This window comes from Notolepis coatsorum, assembly GCF_963971535.1.
Source record: "Notolepis coatsorum genome assembly, chromosome: 3".
NCBI lineage: Eukaryota > Metazoa > Chordata > Actinopteri > Aulopiformes > Paralepididae > Notolepis > Notolepis coatsorum.
Window position 1 is genome coordinate 179,155,696 of NC_140167.1, and position 14,421 is coordinate 179,170,116.

At 38.3% G+C, this 14,421-nt stretch overlaps 1 protein-coding gene across 1 annotated transcript in view; it reads right to left on the reverse strand.

Annotated features, from left to right (window-relative positions):
* LOC311226081 (nebulin-like) overlaps positions 1–14,421 on the reverse strand; it is a gene marked incomplete at its 5' end in the record, with an annotated part of 144,572 nt that overhangs the window by 129,090 nt on the left and 1,061 nt on the right. Inside the window, 8 exon segments of the mRNA XM_084311458.1 lie at positions 2,518–2,622; positions 4,208–4,312; positions 4,711–4,815; positions 5,306–5,410; positions 5,531–5,638; positions 5,936–6,043; positions 7,270–7,350; positions 10,560–10,619. Of these exon segments, the coding sequence (XP_084167584.1) occupies positions 2,518–2,622; positions 4,208–4,312; positions 4,711–4,815; positions 5,306–5,410; positions 5,531–5,638; positions 5,936–6,043; positions 7,270–7,350; positions 10,560–10,619 (777 nt within the window).

The following is a 14,421-nucleotide window of genomic DNA, read 5'->3' on the forward strand; positions in this document are numbered from 1 at the left end:
CAGATCCATGCCTTTATCTCAAGCCAACTCGACTACTGTAATGCACTCCTTACCGGCCTCCCGAAAAAATACGATGATAACTATTTTATTGCAATGCACTATTGCATTATTTTATTCTATTTGACTAACTATTTTATTGCACTGCACTATTTTACTTTGTATCAGTGAATCATAGACGCCTGGCCATAAGAGCATTCGGAGCATCTCTGCTCTCCCACTATTGAACTTGGGGGAGCAAAGGTATGATCTTGCTCCACCACTTTTTGATTATATGAAAAATATGATATATCCCCCCCCAATATATAAATCTAACCATAACTACGTTATGGTTAACTGAGTTTTATAGTGAAAAGAGCAGCTTTATTGGTCAAGATTGAAGGCTCTATATTGCAGGAAATTGCACTTACAGGTTCATTAAATTCAAAAAAAATCTGTCGTGGAGGGGGTTGTGCCGGACCCCCTCCAAACCACCCCTTGCCTGCCCAAAAACTAAAAAAAAAATTAAAAAGAAATTAAAAAAAAAATGTAAAAAAATAAAAAAAAATAAAAATAAAAGAAGGGGGGCCCATCTGGGCTAAGCCCCGGATCTCCTACAATCCTAAATCCGCCCCTGCTGTCGCCCCTGGTCAGTTGCATCTCACTGGTTATGCTTCTAGGGGCATTTAGCTGCCCATCAACATAATGTATGTGTTGCCCCTCACATTACAAAAGGCATGTACAGTAATACAGCAAGGGCATTTTTGCACATACTGTAGCAACCGTTGTTTCTTCCAACATGCAGGGAAAATGGGCATTCTGTAAAAGCCCTCTATTGACTATAGGAATAGGAATATAGGCATACCGCCTGGTGGAGATTTGTGCTCTATGGAGCGCACCTTTCTAGTTCTATTATGTACAAATAAATAAAGCTACATTTCAGAGTTTTCTGCATCTGTTGGGCTTGCCCTGACTCTGCAAACCCAGAGTGGCTGTCTCCAGTAATACCAGAGAGCAGGTGGCCAGTTACCCCCCGCCAGTCTCCCATAAATAGCAGGGCCTCTAGATGTCAACTCTAAATGGGTTGGTATGCCCCTGTCACAGTCAGTTATTTTGCTAAGGGCTGTAGTAGGATTCCCTCAATTCTTCTCTTTTGCTATTAACCTGTTCCACCCCAGGTGAAAATCTGCATAAAATGTATACCTAGGTAAATGGAATATTGCTCCACTTCTACAAGGGCTATTTGCATATTCTTGGTATCTAGGAACATCTATGGACCTCAATGAATGTATTCTCAGTGTCAGAAATATTGTGTCTATTACTAGGCTTGCTTAAATTGTGATGAAACAAAGGAAAATATTAATTATGATTTTTCTTTTCATCTTTGACAGTGAATAAAACCATGATAATAATGACCAAACTTAAAAAACTGCCACTGAGCTCATTCAGTACCCTCTTGAGATCATGTGTACAAAAGATCTAAGGAAATTAATAAAGGGAAGATGATCAAACTGAAGGTTCTGTATATACAGTACTGAATTCTCCCATCCGGACCAATGCAATTTGAAATATTATTATAGAATATAGAATATATGCTTATACATTACCTTATTATAGCCAATTCGCACATTTATATATATATACATATAGTATCTTTCAAATGGCTGAGTTCAATTTGGATATAGTATCACCAGGCTTGCATAATAACAGATACTCGCTTTGGATAAAAGCGTCAGCTAAATGACTAAATGTAAATGTAAATGTAAATGTAGATACTGATATTTACTGTAATCGACTGTACTATTTAATTTCCCCCACAGTGTAACCATTTTGAAACTAATTTCAGATCTAATTCTTCCTACATGATAACAATAGTGTGGAGAAACTGACTGCGTTTCAATATTTGTCAAAAACTTTACCTTTTGTAGCTTATTATCGCGAATCATAACAATTATTGATATGATTCATTCAGAACGCTGAACTTTTAACCACCATAGTGGACCACAGGAAGTGTAGATCGGAGAAATTCCAACGCTGAACGATAGCTACGAATCCCCTCTACAAAATGGCCGCAAAAAGATTCCAATTCCCATGGTTCAACATTTCCATTTCCGGTTCCGGGTCAAATTGGCGATCGCAAATAGAAAACTTAAAATGATATAAGTACACTTTTAACCTATTGCTAAACTATTGCCAACCTAACGTTTTACATTCTACATGTATTTGTGACATAGTAGTGATAATAATACTTGAAAACGGTTGATTTTAAAATCACAAATTATTTTGCATCTTCATAAAAATATGCATATAATTTAATAAGGTCAAAAGGGGTCGGTACCGACCCCGTCGAGTGGAACAGGTAAGTATTTTTTCTCGACCTCTGCATGTCAATCTGTCTCTCCACTGCGTCTATGTGTACAATAGATTTGTTTTATGCATGTGAATAGTCTAAAAGGTTAAAAGACAGCTGAGTAAGTATGTTTGTGTATTGTCTGTGAGAATTCGCCAGTCTGAGATGCCATGTAAGATTCCACCACTTACATCACTGCGTTGAATGTCCGCTTTCCTGGCCAGCACCATCTCAGGTGGATCAGCCAGAGAGGTGTACTTGGCCTTGCGCTGGTCATGACCCTTCTTGTAGTGAAGCTACAGGGACAGGGAAAGAGGTGAGATTTACTGAGGTGGTTAATTCTTCAAAATCAATAGCTGACCTTATCCTTATTGTACAGCATGTAACACAGAAACATTGTCAGATCATAATTGAATCAGCAAATTACCTACATCAGCAGAAAATCATAAATGCATTTGTGTTCACAAAGAAAGGGAGGCAGCAATGACACATTGAATTGCCTGCTAAAAATATCTATGAAAGAAAAATGGTTACATATGATGTATCTGACTCAGCAGAAAGAAAATGACCCTGAAAGCAAAATAGGTAAGAGAGATTAGGTGTTCTCTCATGTGTGACTGATGCTGAATTGCATTCTGCCAACAAAGTCAATGTGAGAAACAAGCACATAATTTGTGATGAGCTGCGACCCTCATTGTGCAGCTGCTCTCAAAGTAGCATTGAGCTTAATAGAGTTGTAAGAGCATCTTTACAGTGGAACTGTCTGCCGAGTCCAATGATGCCTCCCACAAGTGTCTATGACAATTGTTTAACAAGTTATGGAGGGAGGTGTGGTTAAATATATAGGAGGTGGGGTTAAACTACTCTCTACAGGATTTAATGACGCCTCGAACAAGACAAGCGGTTCATGAGTTAAGAAAGAGAGCATGGCTAACCTTCTCCAATGAAAAAGGAACTCTGCTGAATCCAATGATGCCTCCTACAAGTGTCTATGACAATCAGTGCATGAGTCATGGGAGGGGGCGTGGCTTACGTGTGGGGGCGTGGCTAACACACACCAATGAAAAAGGAACAGACATTTTTTATGTCTGTGTGTGTCTGTCTGTCTGTCTGTCTGTGTGTGTGTGTGTGTGTGTCCTTGTCTCATGATCAAGTATTCCACAAAGTTTTACCATGTTACAACTTACTGTACATGAATCCGTTTAGAAGTTATGCACTTTTCTGTTATAGGCCACTCCCACACCCCCTTTAATTGGCATGAACATTTAATCAGCTGTCCTTTGGCACATGACCAACCATTCCTATACATCTTGTGCAATAAAGTCTGTGAATCCATTTGCACCTTTTTGTGGTGGGCCACTCCCATTACCATGCCCCCTTGTTGTCAATTGGCATGAACACACATACATACTTGATCTCCATGCCAAATGTCAGCCTCCTAGGGCGAAAGCTGTGGCCACTAGTGTGTGTGGAAACTTGTGTGGACCAACTGACCGACTGACAGAGCGAGCTATAGAGCTGCTGGTTGCAAAAAAAAAAGAAAAATCAGATCAAAAAGCCAGACAGCACTCTCATGACTGACACATAGCCCTCTTGGAACACTACCGTATGTTGTCAAGCCAAAGAAAAGTAATGTTTTTCAACTAAGATTATTTTCACAAGGGTAGGCTTCATCACAGGCCAGACAGAATTATATTGTTCTATCACAATGCACTCAATGTAGTTAATGCATTAGCAATGTTTCATGCATTAACTTACTGATACTCACAAACCCAAAACTAGTCATGTAATATAATAATTCATAGTTACTAAAGCTAGATGGTAGAATGGATGTATGTAGATTAACTGAGTTTGAGAGGTGGATGTTGTTAGTATACTTACATCACTGAGGATAACCTGAGCTTTGGCCACCCTACGCAGCTCAGGGCTGTCGCTGTAGGGGAAGTAATTGGTCTTTTCCTCATCCCAGGCCCTAGTGTACAGTGTCTGAAGAGTAAAACCATGAAGAAATCTTTCAATTAATTTGGAATTACCATGTTTATATTTCAATTGTTTTATATGTATATAGGTTCCCCTTATTCTTATCCCAATTGTATATACTTTTACCTAGATATGTATAATCTTACATCTTTTACCTTCAATGCTGTTGTGACTTCTTAATTTAGCTAAGGATATCTATCTATCTATCTATCTATCTATCTATCTATCTATCTATCTATCTATCTATCTATCTATCTATCTATCTATCTATCTATCTATCTATCTATCTATCTATCTATCTATCTATCTATCTAATTAGAAAATATATGTCATAGGCATAGGACATGTCATATCTAAAACGTTGAGCTAAATGTTAGGCTGATTGATGGGGTGATGGTGTTTACCTTGCTGTAGTTAGCTGCGTTCTTGACAGCCAGGACCAGCTCAGGAGCATCGGGGGGCAGCAGGTACCTGTCCTTAGTGTCTTCCCACTTCTGCGTGTACAGAACCTAGAGGAAGAGCCCAGAGGAATTAAAGATACCCTGCGACATTGTTGACCACAAAATCATTTATTTTCCAAAATGAGGACGCACGAGCACAAAAACAAAGGATGACGTAGAAAATGTTTTGCCTGTACAAGTGTATACTGAGGGTGTATCACCCTGGTGCTTATGACTGATTGGTTTACACTTGTTTCAATGTCAAGTTAACTGCTTGACATTCAAACAAGGAGGTTGCTACAACTTTCGAAAGTGCATGTGTAGTTTTGCATGTCATATGAGACGGATGTAAAAAAAAATATATATATATAAGACAAATGCAACAGCTAAAACTTTGTAATTACATTTATAAATTAGGGAACAACAACAATATAAACAATGGAAAAAAGATTGATCTTTTGACCTCATCATTGACCTTTGATGACAACTTGTAGTGACTCACTTAGTTCTTCAATGCAATTTTGGACAATCATGCTTCTATGTTGTTCAGATTACTTACCTTGCTGATCAGTTCAGAGACATGCTTGACATGAGCAATCTCCTTGGCATCGGCGCCGTACAAGCTGGTGGTCCGGATCTTATTACCTGCCATGCGGTATTTCACCTGTGGGAGGATAATACCTGGTCATTTTCTATGCAACAGCAACACGTATGGATTTTTTTTAGATTTTTGTTGTTGTTGAGTTTGGGGTCAATAACCCATAAAAGCACTCCTCCATAGTACCTCACTGAGCTGTGCCTGAGCCTTCCTGATGCGGATCAACTCAGGAGTTTGAGCGGTGAAGGCAGGTGGCGCACCCCTTGACACATCATAGGCATGACGGTACACGTTCTGTCAGGGAAAGAAACACGTTGGAAAGAGCCATTTAATACTTGCATTATGAAACGGGGGGGGACAATATTTTTTTTTTTTTTTTTTTTTTTTTTTTTTATACTATGTTTTTAACTATGTAGTACTTTGGGATCCTAGTGAATGAAAAGTGCACTACAAATACAATTTATTATGATTATTATTATTTATTATTAATGTATAATATAATTGCCTATATAATACAACATGACCACAACCACACTATAAAGGAAATGGGGACAAACATATTGACTTGTGCAAAAGCAGCTTGCTCCTTACGTGGCTGTACTGCTCCATCATCTTCTTGCTGTTGACCAGGTATGGAGTCATGAAAGAGGACGTGTCCACCTTGTACTTCTTCCGGATTACCCTGGTAGGCAAGTCGGACTGGAGGGAAGCACAAGGAAAGGCAGTTAGCTATCATAATGACACAATGGCCCTGGTTCCTTTAGTCAGGAGCCAAAGCCAAGAGATAAAACCCAACTCCACATACAACAGAGAGGCCAGCTGAACAGGCAAGGAGAAAGGATCAGCGTCACTTCAACACACATACAGTGTAGGCTGTATTGTACAGTGTAGGCTGTATTGTAGCTTGGATAAAAGAGAATGGGTGAATTAAATCCATTAAGCCGGGGAAAATATAATGAAATCTAAAAGGAGCCTTCAATGCAACCATATTACTTACCTTCAACAATTGAACACCTCGGATGAAGAACCATTTAACTACATTTTATGTTTTCAGAGTAACAATGTTTTCAAACTTTATTATCTAAAGATGGTAAGTTAGAGTGTTGAGTTCAATCATACTTAAAGACAGTAGAGATTAGAGGAGTAGTTTCTTGTGATATATCACATTGACATTTATGATTTAAATTCACTTCACAACTGCAAATACATGGGCTGTCAGAATATTTTCTTTAATTGAGTTATATGGTTCTTCAGTGCAAGGGTTCAATTAATGGCAGCAAATTATCAAAATGTAGGTTCCTAATGTGCTACCCGACTCATCAAGACTAAATAAAATGAATTAAGCACTAAGTGATATTACATGGAAGTAATGGAAGAATTAAAACATGATCACATACAAAGGATATGGGAAAGCTAAAGGACAGACGCATGGAAACACAGAGCGCAACATATCACAGCCATGTGAACACTGAGCTGCATGCATCATCACCTTCCTATAGGGGCTATTTCAAATGTACCTCTGTAGGGAACTGAGGCCAATCAGGGAGAATTTACAATGAAATGCTCAAACAGTCATTTTGTTGTGGAACTCATATGGGAAAAGGATACAAAAAAACGTTGGTTTTTCTTTGCTATACTCACTGCATGTAAATATTGTAAATAAAATAGTTTGTTAAGTATGATGATGTGTGTTATTACAGCAACAAACTGTATAATAAATGCGTATGCAATTAGCTATGGCCTTGTTTGAATTGGGAACAAACAAAATATAAGGACGCTACCAGCTCTCCCTCTCTCTCAAGGGTGTGAGTCAGTGGAATAGCCCCTATGACATGCAGGCAAGATAGAAGAAGCATCATTGGCTAGACATTGAAAGAGTAACCTATATAGTTGTCACTGCTATCCTTTGGGAGTTGGTGCATTACCTGAGAGGTGACCTGAGACTGGGAGGTGACCTGAGAGGTGTGCTCAGTGACAGTCGTGGTGGTGTGCGAAGTATAAGATGTCTGTTTAGGATATGCAAAATATGAAATACTCAGCACAGTGTATTTGGATTGAGGTTGATTTTTCCCCAGCTCTGGTTCTCTACAATTTCTCAACTGATTAATTCTTAGTAAAAAAAAAATTTAACCTGTTTGACCTGTTTGTTATCTTGTGCTGTATACTACTTTAATTAGTCATCTCTACCAGTATGCTGACAATTCTTATAACACAGCATCCACAAGGGAACATCATCAGTAGGGATTCAATTCAAACCTGTAATAAAAGGTTCCCATTCACTCAGAGTATTTCTAAATTACCTTGAAAGTCCTCTGAGGAGAAAAGCTGATTATAGCTGCAGTGTAATTAAGGCTGTATTCCACCAGGAGTAGAGGTCTATCATAGTCCTGTCTGGGTTGTGCCTGACTGACTGAGCACTCTGCTCCTCTACCCTCCCTGAGAACAAGGACTAAGCACTCACATGAATTCACTGCTATTCGTATTAGTCAGTATAGAGCCCATTGTCCTTGTAATCAGTCACTACATCACATGGTAGTATACAGTATCAACCGGGCAGTTATACCAGCATATCTACCGTATGTCTGTTTACCCAGTGAATCTGGCCTGTTCCAACCAAGCAATACAGAGTAAAGTAACTAACAACATTCCAACACTTACAGTAGCCCACTCTGCCCTGAATAGCTGCATGTGTCTAACTTTAACAGGGTCTGAATTACAGTGACCTCCCCTGAGACATTATTACAGCGGTACATTCACGACCATGTAAAATTGGAAATCAGCTACTGCATTACGTAATCAGTTACGTTGAACACTGAAATGCAAGCTGCCTTCAGAGAAGATAAGACCTGTGATCTACAACCAACCAGAGCTGAGAGAAAGAACATCTCAAACACTTTAATCAACATTTCGCTGCTGGCGGGACAAAACCTCATAACTCCAAAAACCCAACATTTCAGCAGATGAAAAAAACGAACACAGATTTGAGGGCGAATAGAGTTACGAGGTTTAGACAGATGATTGGTTTAATGCTTTCCCATTGTGTAGACTTTGTCAAACCACACACACATGGAGGATGATATACTGAGTTGATTAAGGAGTTAGGAGGTTTTTTCCCGCCAGCAGCGATTTGTAGGAGGCTTCTTCATTTGAATCTCTCAGACAGGAGAGAACCATACCGGTACATGAACCCACCGTCATCAGCAGTATAATATACTACAACACTTAATTCACCCATTATACCCTAGCTCTATCTTAGGCTCCCTGTCTTCTGTCTCTACCCTTTCTGCAAGTGATTTTCCATGTGTTCTACTAAGCACATTCTACGTTACCAGAGCTATGGGAGTGTGATTTACAACACTGTGGCTCGTCTCACTTCGCCTCTCTCCCCCGCTCTGTGTCTCTGCCAGTCTGCCACTTCTAAATTTGTCTGAATGACGGCCAGTCTTCCCTTACTAGGGTGAGTGAGAGGAAGCTTTCTCTGAAGTAAATTTCAAAGGAATAAGGAAAATCTGAATCTTGATTCTTATATGAATGGATGAAATAGTACCACTCTAAAAGGATTTGATAATCAAACGAATCACTAATCTTGAAAACAAAGATCTTTCTACATCACTAACATGAACAGTTGTATGTGTCTCCCCATTCTGTAGATCAAATGCGAGAAGCCATCCTACCATTGAGAAAAAAATCAATGCAAAAATGTATGTTCTCCAGTGTAGATGAAAGTAATAGTGAAATCAGAATGTATTGATTTATGGGTATTCTTATGTCCTCCTTACAGATGATTTACATCTTTGTATTAAAGATAGTAAATATGTTTGAAACAGTTGATATTTTATATGAGAGTGAAATAATGACAGCTGCAAACTATATATATATATATATTTCTTTAAATATATATATATTTTACTGAGTCAGTATGAAAACTTTTGATTCTTTTCCAATTTCTCAGTCCAATAAATCATTCACACTCTCCTATAAGATATCAGCAACATTAATTATGGACAAATACAAGGCTTAATCCTATTTCACCAGGAGATAAGGGATTAAGCTCATAGCCTTCTGCTTTCACTCTTCCATTGGACACTGAAACAGAGACCTTTAATAGCAGGGTGATATACAGACAGAATGTACCCCTAATCCAGCATTAAGATATTATTGGAGGTTGAGAAACTAACAGTTCTGATCATAACAGTGTATCACACAATTTGTATTGCTAACTAAAATGTCTGATCTGAAATTAATGTAAGGACAATATGGAAATAATTGTCAGGACAAATTTGAGAACTCAGTGCTTGAATTTCATTACAAAAAGGCATCTCATTTGAGACAAATGGTTAAATTCCAGAAACTGGCAGCCCCCCATGTTTGCATGTCACCCATTTACAGTATCTGTGCCACAGGTAACATTCCCTTATATCCAATACCATCCCACCATTACATAACATTTTCATCACTGGGGTCAAATACTAATGATAACAGGCTGCTTCAATCAGGAAAACTGCCTTAATGTAGAATAATAATGAACAATGTGAAATCAAAGAGCTGTGTGATCTGCAGGAATTGATTGTGATCTGCAAGATTAGGTCTACACTTTCCACTGTTGGCAGTTGTGTAATTATTATATCACTAGGCTCTACCTACTGTATCAATGATTGTTATTCAAAAGGCAAGACCTGAGGTACAATAAAGGTATCTCTCCTTCTGAAGGGTATCCTGCCTATTATTTCAGTGAAATATTGAAAAGTATATTTAAAAGTGGCAGGTTTTGATTTACAGTTGGCTGTTGAGGGTGAACCGGGCTCTAAAGTACATCAGGAGGTGTCCTTTTGAAACAGTATCCAACAGCGTTGATGGATGCCTGGTCCCCTGAACTGCTGAGTGGAGCTGTATCAGAACTGACTTAACTATTCATAGACTCTGTCACTAAACCTGCAGACCCAGAATATAGCATATAGATAATCTAGTTAATTTAGATGAGGATTGGTTTTAATCATATTTGGGTCTGAATTTACAAAGGTTCTAGAGGGAAATTATCTTTACTTGGGAAAAAGTTAATGAAAGTGTTGGAAATTAACAAATTTGTGTCAAAGATAGTGGGCTCAATCCATTCATGCTGCATATTTGTTGCCTATCATTTCACTTGATATCCCACTAAAGTGACTAATTGAAAACAATGTTCTGTTGTTCACTCTATGAGGATATATCCACTTACCTCTTGCACAACCTCTTCTTCCTCCTCCTCCTCCTCCTCATCTTCTATAATGTCCACCAGCTGCAAATTATATACAGTATATATATTATAATTTGCTTACAAATGACTTTTGAGTCTATATGAAAATCTTTCATTATTTTACAATTTCTCATTCAAATAAATCATTCACACTCTCCTATAAGATATCAGCAGCATTAAGTACGGACAAATACAAGGCACATTTTTATCATATTTCACCAGGACATTAAGGGGTTAAGCTCATAGCCTTCAGCTTTCACTGGATACTGAGAGGGAGACCTTTAACAGCAGGGTAATATACAGACAGAATGTATTCCTAATTCAGCATTAAAGGAACATGCCAAAATAATATAGATACCCATTTCCTCTCTGTGCATTCAGTTGAAAGCTACAGTATCTGGCTGCAAGCTAGCAAGCCTAGCTTAGCACAATGAATGGAAGCGGATGTGTAATGGCTAGCCTAGCTAAAACTCTCAGATAGGTCTTAGTTGACCAACATCTAGGCTAGCCACTACACATTCGCTTCCATTCATTGTGCTAAACTGGGCTAACGTGTAACCGGATACCTTTCTACTGAACGCACAGAGAGGAAATTGGTATCTACTGTATCTTATTGTCTGACTCTGGAGAAGATGGTATGTGAATTTTCCATAATGATGGTGTGTTCCTTTAAGATATTCTTGGTTGTAAAACTGACAGTTCTGATCATAACAGTTTATTACACAATTTGTATTGCTAACTAACATGTCTAGTCTGAAATTAATGTAAGGATAAAAACACATGTGATTTGAGGCTAAACCAGCCATGAATACATTGCATAAACTGGCAATCCCCCATGTTTGCATGTCATCCATCTACAGTATCTGTGCCACAGGGAACATTCCCTATACAGTAGAATAGTATTCCACCATTACAGAACATTTTCATCACCGGGGTAAAATGTGAATGATAACAGGTTGGTCTACACTCTACACTTTCCACTGTTGGCAGTTGTGTAATTATTATATCACTAGGCTCTACCGATCAAAGTGTATGGTTGTCATGCTAATCAAAGGCAAGACTTCAGGTAGGGTAAAGGTATCTCTCCTTCCGAAGGGTATCCTGCCTATTATTTCAATGAAATATTTAAATGTATCTTTAAAAGTGTCAGATTTTGATTAACAGTTGGCTGTTAAGGGTGAACAAGGCTCTGAAGTACATCAGGAGCTGTACTTTTGAAATAGTATCCAACATTGTGTCAAAGGTACTTGTTTTTATGAGCTAATGTTTCCATTTTCAAATGATCAGTAATGGAACTATTTCTCACTTGAGCTATAGTTTGACCAACTGTCAACCTTTCACAGAATAACCATGGCAATCACTCTCCAAACATGTCATGCAAGGCAAAGATACACAGCACACTCAAAGTTACAAAACATTTACCGGATCTGCATTCATTTTTCAAATGTAATAAATCTATAAAGACAAATCAAATGCTCAAACACGTTCCTTTGACTCAGAATTGTCTGTTTTATTGAAATAGCAGAGCAGTAGTTTGTAGTTAAGAATTATGATATTTAGATTTGGTCCCCAAAATTAATGGAAGTGAATGAGGAGCCGGACTCTTCAGAGGAATGGTGGTGTTGACAACGGACGACAAAGACAGTGTGGTCACTAGCTTACTTGTAGATTACTTTAGATATAGGTAAGACAACTGAAACTTGACAAGTTCTACTAAAGTGAAATATCCCTTTAACACATTGGACGCCAGACCCGAGATAAGTCGGGTTAACTCGCCGAATGTTGGGCGCCAAACCCGAGAAAATTCATAATCCATCCATCCAGCCTGATATAATTTGGAATGGGTCTGAGATCGTAAACGTATTGCACATCATTGGATTCTCTCCGGTCCGGGTTTTCCTACTCGGGCAGTAGTAATGTTTATAACACATGGATTGGGGAGAATCAAGCACCGTGGATTCATGTACTTTGGTGGATTATCTTGGCAACGCGATCGAGATCAATACTTGGAATGGCGATCAGATAATTGGAATATTCTTTTTGCAGTACATCCTAGTCAAGGTAAGTGCTATATGGTATCAATCTTGCATTGATCCGAGCATGCCTTCGTTGTGATCCGTGTGTATCCTGTAACGTTACTCCACAATGTATGCCGTTGGTGACGATCGAAACATAGAACCCCCCCCCCCACACCCACCCACCCTTTCATGCATGCATGATGAAACATAATACCGACAATCTAGCGTTGATTTCAGATTGATTGTTGATCCAAGTGAGGAATGACACGGTTCCTAGTGAAATGCACTAAAACGCTGTTTAGCGGCGTTTCCTGGGATTACACAGAATTACTCTAAAACTATACTCATATTCACCACGGTATAAAACGGGAATGTATGGATGAAAAGATTTTCTGTTTTTTGCATCTTGACCGGAAGAAACTCAATGACAATCAACTATATTATTAGATCCATAGCTATAATATTTAATATAGTTTTAGCACTGCAAACACCGGCATGTATCCCCATTCATTACATCGTTGGCACACACGGCCATACGCCCACAGCGACCTCTGGCGCCCAATGTGTTAAGGGTGAACCAGGCTCTGAAGCACATCAGGAGGTGTCCTTTTGAAAAGGTATCCAACAGTGCTCATGGATGCCTGGTCCCCTGAACTGCTGAGTGGAGCTGTATCAGAACTGACCTAACTATTCATAGGGTCTGTCACTAAACCTGCAGACCCAGAATATAACCTCAGCTCACATAGATAATCTAGTAAATGTATTTTTTTGTATAAAATATTTGTATTTTTTTTTTCATTTTATACACAAAACAAGACAAACACAATACAGTAATAATAATAACAAGACCTCACAATACCACAACAATAATAACAACAATAATGACATTAGCAATAACAAAAATAATACAAATAATAAATACAGAACATAAAAACATAAAAAATCAACTTATATTATTACAGACACCACAAAAGACACCACAAAAGACATTTCCTCCCCCACTCCCACCCCCCCTCCTTAATCTAGTAAATGTTAATGAGGATTGGTTTGAATCGTATTTGGGTCTGACTTTACAAAAGTCCTAGAGGGAAGGGAAATTATCTTTACTTGGAAAATATTAAACGAAAGTGCTGGAAATGATCAAATTTGTGTCAAAGATAGTGAGCCCAATCCAATCATGCTGCATGTTGGTTGTCTACCATTTCACTTCATATTCCACCAAAGTGTCTAATTGGAAACAATGCTGTTCACTCTATGAGGACATACACGTATCCACTTACCTCATCCTCCTCCTCATATTCCTCCTGCAAATGATATATATATATATTCCTTTAAATATCTTGCTTACAAAATAAATGTAAGTCAGTATGAACATTTTTCATTATTTTCCAATTTTTCAGTCCAAGAAATCATTCACACTCACCTATAAGATATCAACAACATTAAATATTGATGAATACAAGGTTAACTTTAATCCTATTTCACCAGAAAATAAGGGAGTAAGCTCATGCCTTCTGCTTTCACTCTTCCATTGGACACTGAGACCGATACCTTTAGAAGCAGGGTGATATACAGACAGAATATACTCCTAATTCAGCATTAAGATATTCTCTGAGATTGGGAAAATGACAGTTCTGATCATAACAGTTTATCACACGATTTGCATTGCTGACTGAAATGTCTGATCTGAATTAATCATAATGTAAGGACAAGATTGTCTTAGACATTGTCTTGACAAATTTGAGAACTCTTGAACTGCTTGAATTTCATTACAAAAAGGCATCTCATTTGAAGCAAAACCTGCCATGGTTAAATTCCAGAAACTG